The following is a 15743-nucleotide window of genomic DNA, read 5'->3' on the forward strand; positions in this document are numbered from 1 at the left end:
CCTCCCCTCCCTGACGTCAGCTAAACTTGTGACTCTTGGTCTCTCTTGGAATATAATGCCAAGCTTGCTCCATTTATCCACGGTAAACAAAGTAAGGAATTGTTATTGTTACAAAATGATATACTTTCTATACTATTGGCAAGCGGATTCCCAATAAACTTTGCCCTGACATTGTTGCTAAGTGGCTGCTCTTAAGTGGCCAGGAAGGGGCGTTACCTCCAGCAGCCTCGCTCCAGATTTGGTTGCCATGATACTCTCGGTCAGAATTGCAAATATGGAACTCGGCACCAAATTCGATGAGCTTCGTTTGACTTAGTCCACTTCTTCATCCTCTCTCTGATCTTCACCAGTGTGAGTTTGGCCCAGCGCTATCCAGTTCTAACATTGAAAATAAACTGGACTATTGTTGCAGTCAGCTTAGCAGGACATAGCAACAAAACCAATTATCTTCTCTATGTTTTGGCAGCTCCTCAGCAGTGCAGCGTTTTCACCACTCACTTGTCCCCAGGGGGCCACCGTAGTAGGCTCTTGTTTGCTTTAGTTCCAGGCACATACATATTAGAGTCTCTGAGATGGGCTGCAATGAGGTATTAATACAGATGGTCGTCTTGTGAGTTGAGGAAGAGCGTGATTGTAATAGAAAAAACAAACAAAAAAAGTAAAAACACAGACAGAAACTCATTATTAAATGGATTAAAGAGCCTGAACCTGATGTATTCCCATGTATATGAGCAAAATGTGCCTTGCCCCAGTACAGAAGTAGTATTTAGGCATGCATAGGTACAATACTGGTATTTGATATCGGCACCAATATTGAAATGGTTCAATCGATATCCAATGTTGGTCTATACCACAGGTGTCAAACATACGGCCCGGGGGCCAGATTCGGCCCTCCAGGACCTTTAATCTGGCCCTCGGCTGATTTTCTACTAAAATATTTTGATTCTATTTTTTATTAAAATACTGTTAATTTTCTGTGGTGTTTATCACAGCAGCGTCTCCAGCGTCTCTGTACGTGGCCCCTCCCACCAGAGCAGCACAAATGAAGACTTGTCTCTTTCCAAACGCTCTTAAAGGACGATCGTTTTGACTGTTGACCGTGACACCCTCATCAGAAAAATGTCCAACATGAGAAAAGTGGAGCCGAGTGCAGGATTTTACAACAAAAATGGACTTATTCCTGTTTACAAACAAGTTGAAATTGTATTTTTCTTAAAGTTTCAGGTTGTTCATAATATTATAATATTTTGTAAAAGAAAGCGTTCATCAATTAAAAAAAGGTTTCTGTAATAGTTTTGCGTTTCTCTACATAAATATTTGAACTTATTGTTATTTTTGGGGTTTATATGACATGAGTTTTCTGATCCGGCCCCTTTAGGATCAAAGTAGGTTGGATACGGCCCTCGGACCAAAATGAGTTTGACACCCCTGGTCTATACAATGGTGAAATAAGATCATTTTGGCCCAAAACACTTTGTAATTAGTTTCAAAGTTATTCAGTAGTTACTTGATAAAGAGCAGTTACAAAACAACTAATTTCTTTCCATACGCAATGTTGTGTTTAAAGGAAATTCATTATATTTCCAATGCCTCTTCTAATATCGGTTTTATTCGTATCAAGGCAAGGCAAGTTTATTTGCATTGCACAATCCATACACAAAGGAATTCAAAGTGCTTTACAGAATAAGAAATTCATTAAAATCACAATACAAACAAATCAAAACATAAATAATCATTATGAGATTAAAAAGAGAGAGAGAGATTAAATGAGAGAAAAGAGTGCAGAATGAAAATCTGCAGATTGTTTTGTATTAGTGAACAAGCAGCTTATTTCAGTCAAAGTAAGTCTGCTGTGTACTGTTTGCATCTTATTATAAAGCATTTTATTCTCTAATTATCAGAAAGTGTGTGAAGCATGCTAGTTGTTGTCAGCTTTTGTTCAAGTCTCATGTGTCTAGTCAATGCATAAGGTGAGCGCTGTAAAGGATTTAAAGCGAATAAGTTCTGTTTTTCATGTTTTTGAGATGGTAAAAATCAGATACGGCTCCTTTAAAACGTTCTTGAGTAGAATGTTGGTTATTTTAGGTTACTGTGGCGTGTGTGTATCCCCTTGCCTATATTAATACCTCGCTGTGTGTTTGTTTGGACTCACTTGGTCTTGAGCTGCACCAGCGCGTCTTGCACCCCCTTCTGGTGGTACTTGGTCATGTACTGGTGCATGTCGGGGTAGTTCTTGCGGATGTTGCGTTCCGTGCTGCCGTTGGGGACCGTGCCGAAGCGGAACGGAGGGGAGTACGAGTACGGGGACTGGAACTGTGAAGAGAAAGAAAGGAAGAGTTTAAATGGCATTACATTTGACAATACATATATACATCGAGACTAACAAACTAAACACTAAATCAGCTCTTTTGACTACTAATCTCTGTATTGATACTTTGCAGTGACATCACCCTGGAGGGGTCGTTTCATTATCCATCTGTCTCGGAGGTCTGAGGACATTGCCTAGCGACAAGCACTGACACCTTTTCCTTGGATGACGATCTCACCTGCTTAGAAGAACCGAGGAGGAGACCGAGCAAGGATTCCGAGACAGAATCCAAAATAGCTGTGCCCAGAGTCACTTGTAAGTATTAAATGTTTTCATTGTGTTTGGACTGTCTGACCTTGCTGCATTAGGATTGGTTCGCGCGATGGTAGGTGGGTACTTTTTTTTTTATTTAATCAATCTCTGCTATTTGGTCGTGACATATGTAATGTGACAAATCCCTTAGGAAGAAGGGCAATAACGTCTTTCTCCCCAATAAAATTCACCAAACATTCTCTTTATTCCAGCTTTAAATCCTTGATGTCGGAAATCGTTCCCAACACAGAATGTCTGTCTTCGTCTACATCCATCTTGACACTTTGTTTACAGTTGTGCTGTACCACAAAAGGGACCCAGACAAGTGCTTGAGTTTGATGTCATGGCTTCACAGCTCTTCGCTGATTCGCCGGTGCATGGTCTACAACTTCCAGGGTTCTTGCAAACCGTCTAGTGTATTCTGATTCCTGACCTAGTCGCTGGGGAGAAATTAAATTGTGTCAAGGCACTAGGTGGCGCCAGCCTGGCTACTGCTTTTGTGGTTTAAATGACTGTTTCATCTACTCATATTACTGCAACACGTACTGTGTCCATATCACTGCCTATGGGTCTGGTAGTCAACACAGACTTGTTTTAAACGGGTGTAGCTAAACGTTCCTAGGTGTACTAACAGAAGATAAACAACAACAACAGCTTTTCGGGTGGCGTCCATCCAAACATAATAAAACTTGAGCTTGAAGTGTGGATGTGATATCATATCCGAGAGTGGGTTCGCAGAGAATTATAAAATGCAGCAACAATGCACACATTAGGAAACTCTGCAAAAAATGTTAAGATAACTGATTTAAACAAATTTTCAGGAGCCTGTGATCAATAAGAGCGTTCATGGTGCCATTGAAGTGGTTGATGTTTAAAGGGCCCATCTCATAAAAAATAACTCTTTTCACATTGTATCTTCTGCACATAAACAAGCACAATTTGGGTTTTGGAACATCCATTACACAATAATTATGAAATCTTACTGATTTCTTGGAGACAGTCACAGACCAGGAACTATGAAAGACCGACTATTGCTCATCCCCCCGCCCGTCCTGAGAAAGCACAGGCTCCGCCCTCCAAACGTGACGTAGGCTCTGAGTGAGCCGCCCTTCCTCCGCCCATCTCAGGGAGGGAGGGGAGACAGGCGTGCACCCTGATAGTGGTAGGAATAAACTTTTATTCATCATGGAGATACAGCGCGTTCAGCCGCATGTGTTGGACCCGGAATTGGATGAGGACTTTGAGGTGCACGAAGCGTTTCAGTGTCAAGAAAATAGCTGAAAATCTTTTCATCATTCAAACACTTGCACTTCTACCTTCTAATTCTCACTTCTAACACACTATAGACATTATTTTATATTTGTATTTTTGTTGTCTTTATTCCTTTTGCCAATATTTACTCAACAGTGATATTCTTCCTCAATTTCGATACTAAGGAATAGACTAAGGAAGCACCGCGTCAGAAATTTGCTGCAATTTGTTAAAACATCGAATCAATCTAAAAACCACTTTGGCGACATATACAAGGCCCACACATCACTCTTAGAAGGTAGAAAGCTCTGAAAAGTTGATTTTGCATGAGATGGGCCCTTTTAAGAAAAAAGAAAGAGAGACTAACTGAAAAGCTATTGGCCAAGACTAGCGAGCTTGTGACTTATTTTATGTATGAGGGACAAATCAGCTCAGGTTTTGTAGTACAGTTTAAAGTTCTTTCTGGCCCTATTGACTTTAAAGAAAGCTCAGACTAAACTTTAACAGAGCTTCAGACAAAACAGTGCCTCTAGTTACGATCACACTCCCAGGGAACGTTGATCCGCTGCAAAGTATCGATATCGTGTCAGCATTGTGGAGTAATCCTTTTGGGCGATTTTAATTTCACTGCAAAAACTAACACGCTGAATTCAGTAGTAGTAGTACAATTCTACTTATTTATTTATTTTTAAAACGCCTTTGCTGTCTGATTTTTTCTAATAGGAAATGCCCTTTGCTTCCATTAGCTGAGCGATGTTGACTCAATTTAAGATAATGTTTTTCAAGACACGTTTCCGAGTGTGTGGTGTAAGAAAATTGCATTTCAGTGTCAAGAAAATAGCTGAAAATCGTTTCATCATTCAAACACTTGCACTTCTACCTTCTAATTCTCACTTCTAACACACTATAGATCTTATTTTATATTTGTATTTTTGTTGTCTTTATTCCTTTTACCAGGATTTACTCAGTGATATTCAATTTCGATATTAAGGAATAGACTTACGATACTCAAGAAAAGGTTCATTTCTGTCCGGTGAATGGGACTTTTTTAGTATCGATACCTCAAATGTGTAACTAGTTTTGATACTACTTTTTTCGATTCTTTTGACAACCGTAGTTTACAAACAGAATTTGTACCTCTAAAAGCGACAAATACTGCAGAATAAGTGCCCACTTTAACAAACACTGCCATAAACGTTTAAGATTGTCCAAAAAAAACTCATGAAAAAATTACAAAATGGCTTTAAACAGCACGTTTTCAGCAGCCTGTGATCAATACGAGCGTTCATGTTCCAACAAAAAGGTGAGAGTGATTATCTGAAAAACTGTTGGCGAACGCTGGCTGGCTTGTGATGTTGTTTGAGAGAGACTTGCTTAACAGCACAAATCTGTTGTAGTTCCAGCTGAATTGGCTTTTTATGGTCAGATCGTTACAACAAAGCTCAGATTAAAGTCTAACGGGGCTTCAGACAGAGCAGTGCCTCCAGTTACCATGAGAATATTGATGACATCAGCTGCAAAGTATCAATACTAGAAGTTTAACGCTATATCCAAGCAAACCAAAAACATGTTTATAGTGTTCCTCTGAGTAAAACTATTTAACGAGCCCATATTATGATATTTTCTGATCAATGTTAGAATGTTTCTTCATCACAAACAGACCTGGAGTTGTGTTTTGTTTCATTGTATTTGACTGTGCTCTTCTCGCAAACAGAAAAGACTCCTTGTGATGTCATGTGTTAATACAGGAAGTGCTCCATTGTGTTTTTAAAACGTCATACACCTAGAATCATTTGGATAATTTCAGATCTGGAATTGAAAATCTCTACACTGTAAACCCAAACAATTAAGCAGTAATTAAAACATTTGAGGTAAACGGTTGCCTAACTTTTTGAAAGTCTTAAAGTCTATTATTGTTTTTAATTAATGTAAATTAAAAAATGAGTAAGTATCACAAAAAAGCTTTAATTACAGTTGTGTACAAAAAAATGTAATATTTAATTAAAGCATTTAGGTTAAAAACAATTAAAATAAGGCAAAGCGAGTTTATTTGTATTGCACAATTTGAATTCAAAGTGTTTTACAGAATAAGAACTACATCTATCACAAAACAAACAAATGAAAACATAAATAATCATCAGACATTAAATTAGAGAGAAGAGTACAGAATGAAAAATGAAAACCTGCAGCTAAACAGAAGCGTTTTGTGTCTGGATTTAAACAAAGTCAAAGTAGAGTCTGTCTCACATGTTCAGACTGTTCCAGGTTTGAGCTGCATGAATCTGAAACACTGTCTCCTCGTGTTTAGTCCTGACTCTAGGCACCAGCAGGAGGCCGATCCCTGAGCTCCTCAGAGTGCGAGATGGTTCATATGACACATGTCAGAGATGTTTTTATTTATTTTTATTAATTTAATATTTTACCAGGTAAGTCAGTTGAGAACACCTTCTCATTTACAATGACGACCTGGCCAAGAGGCAGTATAAAACAAAAGCCCAAACAGAAAACACTCATACATCAACTATAACATGAAACAGTGACTAGAGATTTAGGCAGTAAAACATTTGCAGATTAAAGATAAAAGTGTTAAAAACATGTGCAATTATCCTGTAAAATACTCTGGATGGAGTTTTTAAAATGTCACAATAAGGCCAAAATAATACATTTTGTGTGCAGAAATTCAGATAATTGCATCTTCAAATCAAACATTATAATTAAGTGCAACATCTACGACATCTATCTATCTTTTTATTATTATTATTATTATTATTATTATTATTATTATTATTATTCAGGAATCATTTTTGATCAATTTCAGCATTCGGGTTTACAGTGTACTGAAGTAAAGGTAAAGGGTAAGTGCTAACTTGAAAACTATGACATCACAAGGTGGAACAGAGCATTTTGAGCTTTGGGGATGTAGACAGACTAATAACTAATAATAAAGACTAATAACTAATAATGCAGGATTACTCAAACATGTGTAAATGAAACAAAACACAACTCCAGGTCTGTTTTTGAGGAGGTAACAACATTAGAACATGGCTTAAAGCTCACAAGAGTCAATTTTGTGTAATATAGGACCTTTAATTTTTAAAAAGGTACATATTCTTTGGGTTATTCTGCAGGTGCAAAGTGACAGGACAGGTTCAGAGAGCAGAGAGCAGAGCGGCTAATGTTATGTGTGTGTAAGCTAGGAGGGTTCACTGGAGAGAGGAGGGACTCATCGGTCATCATCTGTCTATGTCCACTCTACCGTACCATCCCTGGCTGCACTTCTGCTGACGCCACCAACCCCACCACAAGCCCCACCACCAACCCCATCACCAGCCACTAATGGAAAAAAAAAAAAAAAAAAAAAAAGGACAGAAAATTCACTATTAAGTGGTTCAAGAGGCCTGAACCTGATGCATTACCATGTATATGAGCAAAATGTGTCTTGCCCCAGAACAGATGTAGGCCTATTGTATTTTAGAATGCACAGATACGATACTGGTATCCAATATCAGGAACAATCTAAAAAAAAAAAAAAAAAAAAAAAAAAAAAAAAGTAGATATATCGGATATCGGTTCCAAGATATCGGTTCAGTCGATATCCCATTTTGGCATATAAAGTAATTTCAAAGTTCTTTTGTAGTTACTTGATACATAACAGTTACAAAACAATTATTTTTTTTACCATATGCTGTTTTGCATTTAAAGGAAATTTATCATAATTTCGGAGCCTGTTCTAATATCGGTTGATATCGGTTATCGACTGATCCTTAACGCCAAAGTATCAATATTGGTATCGGAAGAGAAAAAGCTGTATTACTGAATAAGCGGCTGTTGAGGTCAAAGTAAGTCGGCTGTCTTATGCGAGAAAACGTTTTTGTTTACATGCGGCACATGCGCAAAGGCTAATAGGCAAAAAGTCTGTCGAGAAGCTTGTTTGTATTGACAGTTGTGTTGTGTATGTCTGTCATGAGATAACTCCTCTTATTTTGAAATTATTTTGGCATTTAATTGTTTTGACATGAATTCACCATCTTACTCAAAGTCACTGAATGTTAAAGATCAAAAATGTTATTTTGATAAGTTAAAACTTGCAGATAAGTGTTGACGATGTTGATGTTGTGCTGTTGTATGACGGACGTTGATGTTGTACACCAATAAGTGTTGACGATGTTGATGTTGTACACCAATAAGTGTTGACGATGTTGATGTTGTACGCCAATAAGTGTTGACGATGTTGATGTTGTATGCTAATAACTGTTGACGATGTTGATGTTGTACGCTGATGTTGACGACGTTGATGCTGTACGTCAATAAGTGTTGACGATGTTGATGTTGTACTGTTGTATGACGATTGTTGATGTTGTACAGCAATAACTGTTGACGATGTTGATGCTGTACGCTGATGTTGACGATGTTGATGCTGTATGCTGACAACTGTTGACGATGTTGATGTTGTACGCTAATAACTGTTGACGATGTTGATGTTGTACGCTGATGTTGACGACGTTGATGCTGTACGTCGATAAGTGTTGACGATGTTGATGTTGTACTGTTGTATGACGATTGTTGATGTTGTACAGCGATAAGTGTTGACGATGTTGATGTTGTGCTGTTGTATGACGGACGTTGATGTTGTACTCCCATAAGTGTTGACGATGTTGATGTTGTACGCTAATAACTGTTGACGATGTTGATGCTGTACGCTGATGTTGACGATGTTGATGCTGTACGCTGTCAACTGTTGACGATGTTGATGTTGTACGCTAATAACTGTTGACGATGTTGATGTTGTACTGTTGTATGACAAATGTTGATGTTGTACGTCGATAACTGTTGATGATGTTGTTGACTTGTTGTAATGGACGCTTTTTGCCTACCAAAATGGCTGACGTGAGGATATCAAGTTTTCTCGTATTAGCATGCTAGTTGTTGTCTTTTGTTTTAGTCTCATACAGACAATACACAGCAGACTTATTTTGAGCTGCTTATTCAGTAATACAGTACAATTAGTGATGCACCAATCCAACTTCTTCTGCTCCCATACCAATATTCATACTTTGACTTTCAGTATCTGCCAATACCTGATATCAACTGATATGAGAACAGGCACTGAAAATATAATGAATTTCCACCGCCAACCCCACCACCAGCCCAAACGCCCACCCCGTCTCCCCTCCCGCCTTCCCCCTGATACCACAAGCCACGGACAAACTCTTCATCAAAGGTCCGTGGGAGGCTAACTGCTGCAAATGCTGGCACAGTGTTACCGTGGTGACGGCTGGAGGGGAAGGAGAGTGGGGGTGTTTGAGGAGGCCCCTGGGAGCCCAGTGGGACCCCTGTCTGGCCTCGGGGCTGGTATTCGTTACAGTGGTGCCAGTGCGGTGCCAGTGTGAGCGTGGAGAGTTAGTGCACAGATTACAAGATGACCATCATTAGCACGACCTAAAAACTGGACTACGGTCTCATCTGAAATCACTAAGAATTGGCATCAGAAATATTCCATTTGTGACTGTGCAAAGAAATGTTTGAATAGCACTGTGGTTATTGGTTGAGGTGTGAAAGATAGTATTTTAGAACCCCATTTGTGCTCAGTGATGGATTGTCTCTCCTTATGAATGTCTGATGTGTACTTTTCTATCCTCAAACCCAATACCTCAAATATCAGTTTAATATTCCATTAGAACTCAGAATACCGTTGCCTCATCAAACACACTCTACATGTCCAAAGCTCAAAATGCTCTCTGCCACCTTGTGATATTATAGAGATATGCAAGATCATATCTGAAATGATTCAAATAATTCTAATGGTGTATGGAGTTTAAAAACACTGTGGAGCACTTCCTGTTTGAGAGAATAACCCAAAAGAAGAACTCAAATGTGCAGGATTTGTGTAGCATATGTGTGAATGAAACAAAACACAACTCGTGATCTGTTTGCAATGAGGAAAAACATTAGAACAGAGTCCATAAAATAGTACAATATGGGCCATTTAAAAAGAAACTTTTTTTTGGAGGAAAAAAGACAGTGGAGGTCAGAGGGGTCCGCCGCCTATTCCGACATCCCTTCGTTACGACATGTCTCTATTTAGACATGCCAGTTTTACAACATGCCTCTATTTTGCCAGTTTTTCAACACTTTTTAGTATCCCTAATTTAGCCCTGCAGATAGCCTACATGACAAAATGAATGAAGCACAAAGGGCCCATGCAGCCTCGGTTTTAGATTACCGTATTTTACGGGCTATTAGGCGCTCTGGATTATAAGACGCACTGTCATTAAATGGTCTATTTTCTAACTTTTTCACAAATAAACCCCACCGGACTTTAAATGAAACACAACAGTTGGATGGGTCAGTGGGACTTTGTTTGTGGCGTTCACAGTGACTCTGGGCTTTGTTCAGTTGTGGCGTGTCCCTGTCTGGGACCAACGGATTGTCGGCGTGTTCGCAGTGACTCAATTATTCACATGTGGCTCAGAGTGGCACATTGGACTCGCTTTTTCGGTTTGTTCGTTCGTTCCGTTCCTCGTTGGCATGGAGTGATGAGTGTGTCTGTGGGTGTTTTTCGCCGTGCGGTCGCTGTCTGCTCCGTATGTGTTTGCGTGCGCTGTGGGTGGTGCGGCTTTGTAGTTTAATGAAGTCATGCTGGGACACCAGAGTGGATTCGTGTATGGGGTGCTCTGGATTGCGGGGCGCTTGGTCGTTTTTTTGATGTGGTTAGATGCTTAAGAGTGCATCTAATAGCCCAGAAAATACGGTACATATTTTCCCAAAGGCAGCCTGTCAAGCTTCGGGGTTTCAAAATGGTTGTCCCTTAAAGTCAATGGGTCGAGCTCAAAGGTGCATGATTCCAGCTTAGCCTAGCCCGGTAAGGTACCTCCGGTGGCTGTGGCCCAACCAAGTATGCACAGTAGTGCTCTTTTCTCCCATGGGCACACGCCAATGCACGCAAGCGCATGCATGGAGCGTTGTCTTGTGTATCACATGATCTCTTTGACCAATCAGAGCGAGAGGAGCTAGAGCGGAGCAGAGCGGAGCAGGAGCTAATGATTATAAAGCATTTTTTAAGACAACTGAAGGATTTTGAGCTGAGAAAAAGTTTATGATCTAAAAATAGGTAAAAATCGCCACAAAATCCCACATTATTGAAAGTTGTAGGCCCCTGTCAGCCGAACATGAGCAGTTAATATTACTCAGGTCAGAAAAGCGGAATGTTTGAAAATTAATAAAGTGACGCTACTTCCACAATGAAAAAATGTTGAAGAAAAATAAAGTTTATGCAGCTACTCTGACAATTAAATGTCAATGTCTAAGGCCTCGTCCACACTAGTACATATTTGAGTTGTTTCTGTTGTGGATGCAGTGTTCGTCCATACTAATCAAATTGAAAACGGCTCCAGAGACGGAACGACCTGGTGCCGCCAGCTCCCACGAATTCATTTGAGTACAGATCTGATCCGGCACTGTGTGGACACCTGAAAACACTGATACGCTGACGTAGGTCTACGCGCCGCGAAGTAATTCACCACTAAAACGCTAAGAGGCTACAATATATGTCCATTCATATATATGGTCTATGTGTATGACCTGCAGTAGTATGTATAATCTCTGAAAAGTTTAACATGAACCATCTCCAACGCGATCGAAGCACAGAACAGACTCACCATCAGCAGAAGCTGCGATAATAACGAGCTGTTTTTTTGAGCGCTCAGTATATGTAAATTACCCATGTGGTTTTAAGTTTCTTTGCTGTAAAACGTAAAGAAATCTGCTCAAAGTTGTGTGGATAGGGAAGAGTCGCGGACACAGAAATGACGTGTGTGGACGCAGATCGTTTCTGATACGGTGATACGTGGATTCGTTTCAGTGCGTGCCGGAATAGCAGCGTGGAACCGATGAATGATTTGGAATTCTCTGCACCACAGTTACCCTGCATGATATCTGAGCCAGGAGTTTAACCTGTAGCTTGCATGTTCCACTGTCCTCCGGAATTCTTTTGTGAACTTACCTTCTTGTCGGACAGGCCGGTCACCTGGTCCACAAACTCCTCCTGGATCATGAAGGCGGCCAGGTTGGCAGTGTAGGAGGCCAGGAAGATGACAGCGAAGAAGGCCCACACGGAGACGATGAACTTACTGGTGGTCCCCTTCGGGTTCTGCACAGGCACGGAGTTATTGAAGACGAGGCCCCAGAGCAGCCACACAGCCTTTCCAATGGTGAAGGAGGGGCCGTGAGGGTCTGAGGAGACACACGAGAACAGGTTAGATGGACGTTAAAATGCGCATGACATGTTTGATTCTGACTTGAAACATTCGTCATAGTTTTACATCTGTTAAGTAGCAAAAAGGTTGAAAACAAATGATAAGAGCCTCGTTTAATGTCATTGTGGAGTGTGTATCCCTTTTGTGGTTTTATTCAGAATTAGCATGTAAAAGTGGCATCTGACTTTCAAATGAGATTTCTGAACTTGTGTGCTTTGCGTAAACATCTACTGACTACTAAACATCCTCTTTTACATGCTACTGTGAGGAGACCAGAGAAATTACATAAATATCATGAAATAAACATGTTCCATACTGTAATATGCACATCGGCTTCACTATTCATTTGTCTGTGAAGGAGTGTTTGATCTGACATAACTCCGGGAGCATCGGCTACCCACGTGATCAAGTTGTAACAGCGGGCAGAGATAGAGAATTCTGTGTCTATTGCTGCGTTTATGTGGTCTCCGGGAACTCGGAAAAGTGCGAAAAACAGCTCAGGAACTCGGGTTGAAACCTCCAACTGGAAACTGACATCTCATTTCGGGATCCTGAGTTCCAAAAGACCACATGAATGCAGCATACTAATGTATCTTATGACAGTGTCTTTTCTCAACAAACTGAAATCATTTTTAGTTGACAAAATGAACAAATAACGCGCTAATCTGCAGTACAAAACACGACGATTAGTTAGGGAGACCAGACATTTTATGGAGGACGGTCCAGTTTTGAGCCCTGTGCCCCTGTCCAAGCAGATTTATCCAAAACCACTGACTTTTACACAAGAAATGTCCCAGGCGTTCCTATTTTTGAGGAGAGTCGGTCCAGACGTGCAACAAAAACTCTCTAATGGGCATTCCTGTAATCAACCAGTCAGAAAGAGTTTTGCACTCTTCCGCTTTTTCCGCTTCTTCTTGGCAAAAGTCTGCACTGTCTATGGTCGAAGCAAAGCGGCAACATGTGTTTGAGAGGTTATGTCTGTAAGTATCATTTATTTGTCATGTTAAATGAACAGAACAGAATGATGTTAGAATGTGATCAGACCCTCTACGGTGAAAATGAAAGCACCAAGTTTACAAGTTAGTTAACGACAGCATGGCATGAGCCTTGACGTTAGCTAATGATACCGACAACTACTATATTTTTCAGACTATAAGTCGCACTGTTTTTCATGATTTGGGTGTTTCCTGCGACTTATACTTCAGTGCGACTTATATATTACAATTTTCAGAGAGCCGCGAGAGGCTCTCGGCTTATGTATCAGTTTTCTGTACATGTCTCCTGCAGAAAAAGCCACTGTCCTGCTGCAAGTAGTGAAATATGCAGCCGAAAACGGTAATCGAGCAACAGAAAAAAAGTTTGGAGTGAGAAAGGAAATTGTGACGGACTGGCAGAAAGCGGGAATGGAGAAACACAGCTTCACAGTAACCGGGAGGGTGCACCATGCAACTTTCCTGGAGATCATTGGATGACAAAGCATGGACTTCAGTGACAACTGAAGTTGTGCGGAGTTGCTCAGAAGTGACACCGAGGATGAAGAATTCAATGGATTCAACAGATTTAGTGATTTGGAGTGAGATGGAGAGTTTGGTAAACTTATGTTCTGTTGTTTATGTTATAGTTTATCTGAATAATTATTAATATGTTACGTTGACATATTAATGCATGTTCAGCCTGTTGTTCTTTATTCTGTTCCTGGTCCCTGATTTTATGAAACACATTTCTCCAAAGTGTGACTTATAGTCCGGTGTGACTTTTATGTTTTTTTCTTCTTCATTATGCATTTTTTGGCTGGTGCGACTTACACTCTGGAGCGACTTGTAGTCCGAAAAATATGCTAAGTTACTATAACAGGTTAGCAACTCTGCTTTTGGGAAATCTGGATAAAAGTGTCTGTTAAGTACATAAACATAAACTCCTGGTTTGCTGTAGAATTACGGCTATGCAGCCTGTCAAAAGCTAATGTCAAGGCTCATGCCATGCTATCCTTAACTAAACTTGTTAACTTGGTTCTTTCATTGTCAGCGTATGTACCTCAGAAGGTCTGATCACATTCTAACATCATTCTGTTCTGTACATTTAACATGACGCTGGAACTGCTCAAACTGTACAAATAAATAATACTTACAGACATAACCCAAGTACAGCGTTAACACTAGTATTTGTCATGAATTCCGTTTTTTCGTATCCAAATGATTGCACTTACAACAGTAGACCTACTAATGTGTTGAAAATACTGAAGGAAGTAGGCAATACAATATAGCTGTTTTTTTTGTTTTTTTTCATAAGTGGACATAAGCTAAAAGCAGGAGGCATTCCTGTTTAGGGAAGAAACGCCCATTTATGTTCCACAGATCGACGATCCCTGATCCCTGCCACAGTAAAAAGAGGCATAAACTGTAATTTGTTTCAGTAAAATACAGAAAAGCTGCTTAAAAATGTCCATAACACAAAGAAAATGTGACTATACTGCCACGTTAGTCATGAAAGGGCTGAGTGCAGAACAGTTTTCCTTAATTATGCACTCGTTTCTCAATTTTACTATTGTCAATCACCCCAAACCGGTGTGTCCCTGTTTGTGATTTTGAAAACCTAATCACCCCACATTAGTGCACACATCCAAAACGAACACAAACACAAGTTAATTACATTCTTTTTTTGGACATTTTTATGGCAATTTTGTGTTCAGCTCTTTGCTACTCTCATTTTAATAAACGGAGCCAAGAGAAAAAATAAAGCTGGAGACCTGGGTTACACAAATGATTATTGCTTCTACTGCTGTCAAATCCAAAAGACATGTGAGCCAACCCAGAACGCCCCTGACAAAAGAATATGCACGCTCTGATTTAGATGCTTTCAAGTAACAAAGTTGAAACTACAGCAGGGCCACAAGCTCATCTCATTTGCATATCAGCTATTATGTAAAAAGTAAAAAAGATGTGATGTCAACACTTTATTTTGTTAAACAAGGTGTAAGTTTTTCATTTGGTATTAAAGGGCCCATATTACGATATTTTCTGATCTATGTTATAATGTCATTTTCTCCGACAATTAGACGTCATTTACACATTGCCGTCTGCATATTTGGACTGAGTTCTTCTCTCAAACAGAAAACGCTCTGTTTCACGTTATGATGTCATGTGGTAATACAGGAAGTGCTCCGCTGTAGTTTTAAACTCCATACAACTTCACTAGAATCATTTGGATGATTTCAGACCTGGAATTGCCAGTCTCTATTGAACAAAAGAAAGAAAAGAAATCTGAAAAAAAAAAGAACCTGTTAACATTAAAACTACCACTTCATGACATCACAAGGTGGAACAGATCATTTTGCGCTCTTTAGATGTAGACAAAGTAATGATAAATGGTTACTCAGACATGTGAATGAAACAAAACAAAACTCCATAGCATGACTTTAAAGCGCAAAGTTTATGTCACACAGATCAGATATTTTTTGTTGTTCCAAGAGTCAAAAAACAAATAGGAAAACACTAATTTAAATATAAAGCTCCCTCTGATTTGAACAATCTTCCCTCATCAATTCACTCATTCACTTCTGTCACTTCATTTAAAAATGCTCTGGTTCAATATTTACATATCGTAATCGTTTATGATCA

At 39.7% G+C, this 15743-nt stretch overlaps 1 protein-coding gene across 1 annotated transcript in view; it reads right to left on the minus strand.

Annotated features, from left to right (window-relative positions):
- Positions 1–15743, minus strand: part of LOC110158275 (glutamate receptor ionotropic, NMDA 2A-like) — a 457669-nt gene that overhangs the window by 98266 nt on the left and 343660 nt on the right. Inside the window, 2 exon segments of the mRNA XM_055158022.1 lie at positions 2153–2313; positions 11874–12103. Coding sequence (XP_055013997.1) covers positions 2153–2313; positions 11874–12103 — 391 coding nt within the window.

The sequence above is a fragment of the Boleophthalmus pectinirostris genome, unplaced genomic scaffold (assembly GCF_026225935.1).
Source record: "Boleophthalmus pectinirostris isolate CB_2022bp ecotype Guang Dong unplaced genomic scaffold, ASM2622593v1 HiC_scaffold_22, whole genome shotgun sequence".
NCBI classification, from domain to species: domain Eukaryota; kingdom Metazoa; phylum Chordata; class Actinopteri; order Gobiiformes; family Gobiidae; genus Boleophthalmus; species Boleophthalmus pectinirostris.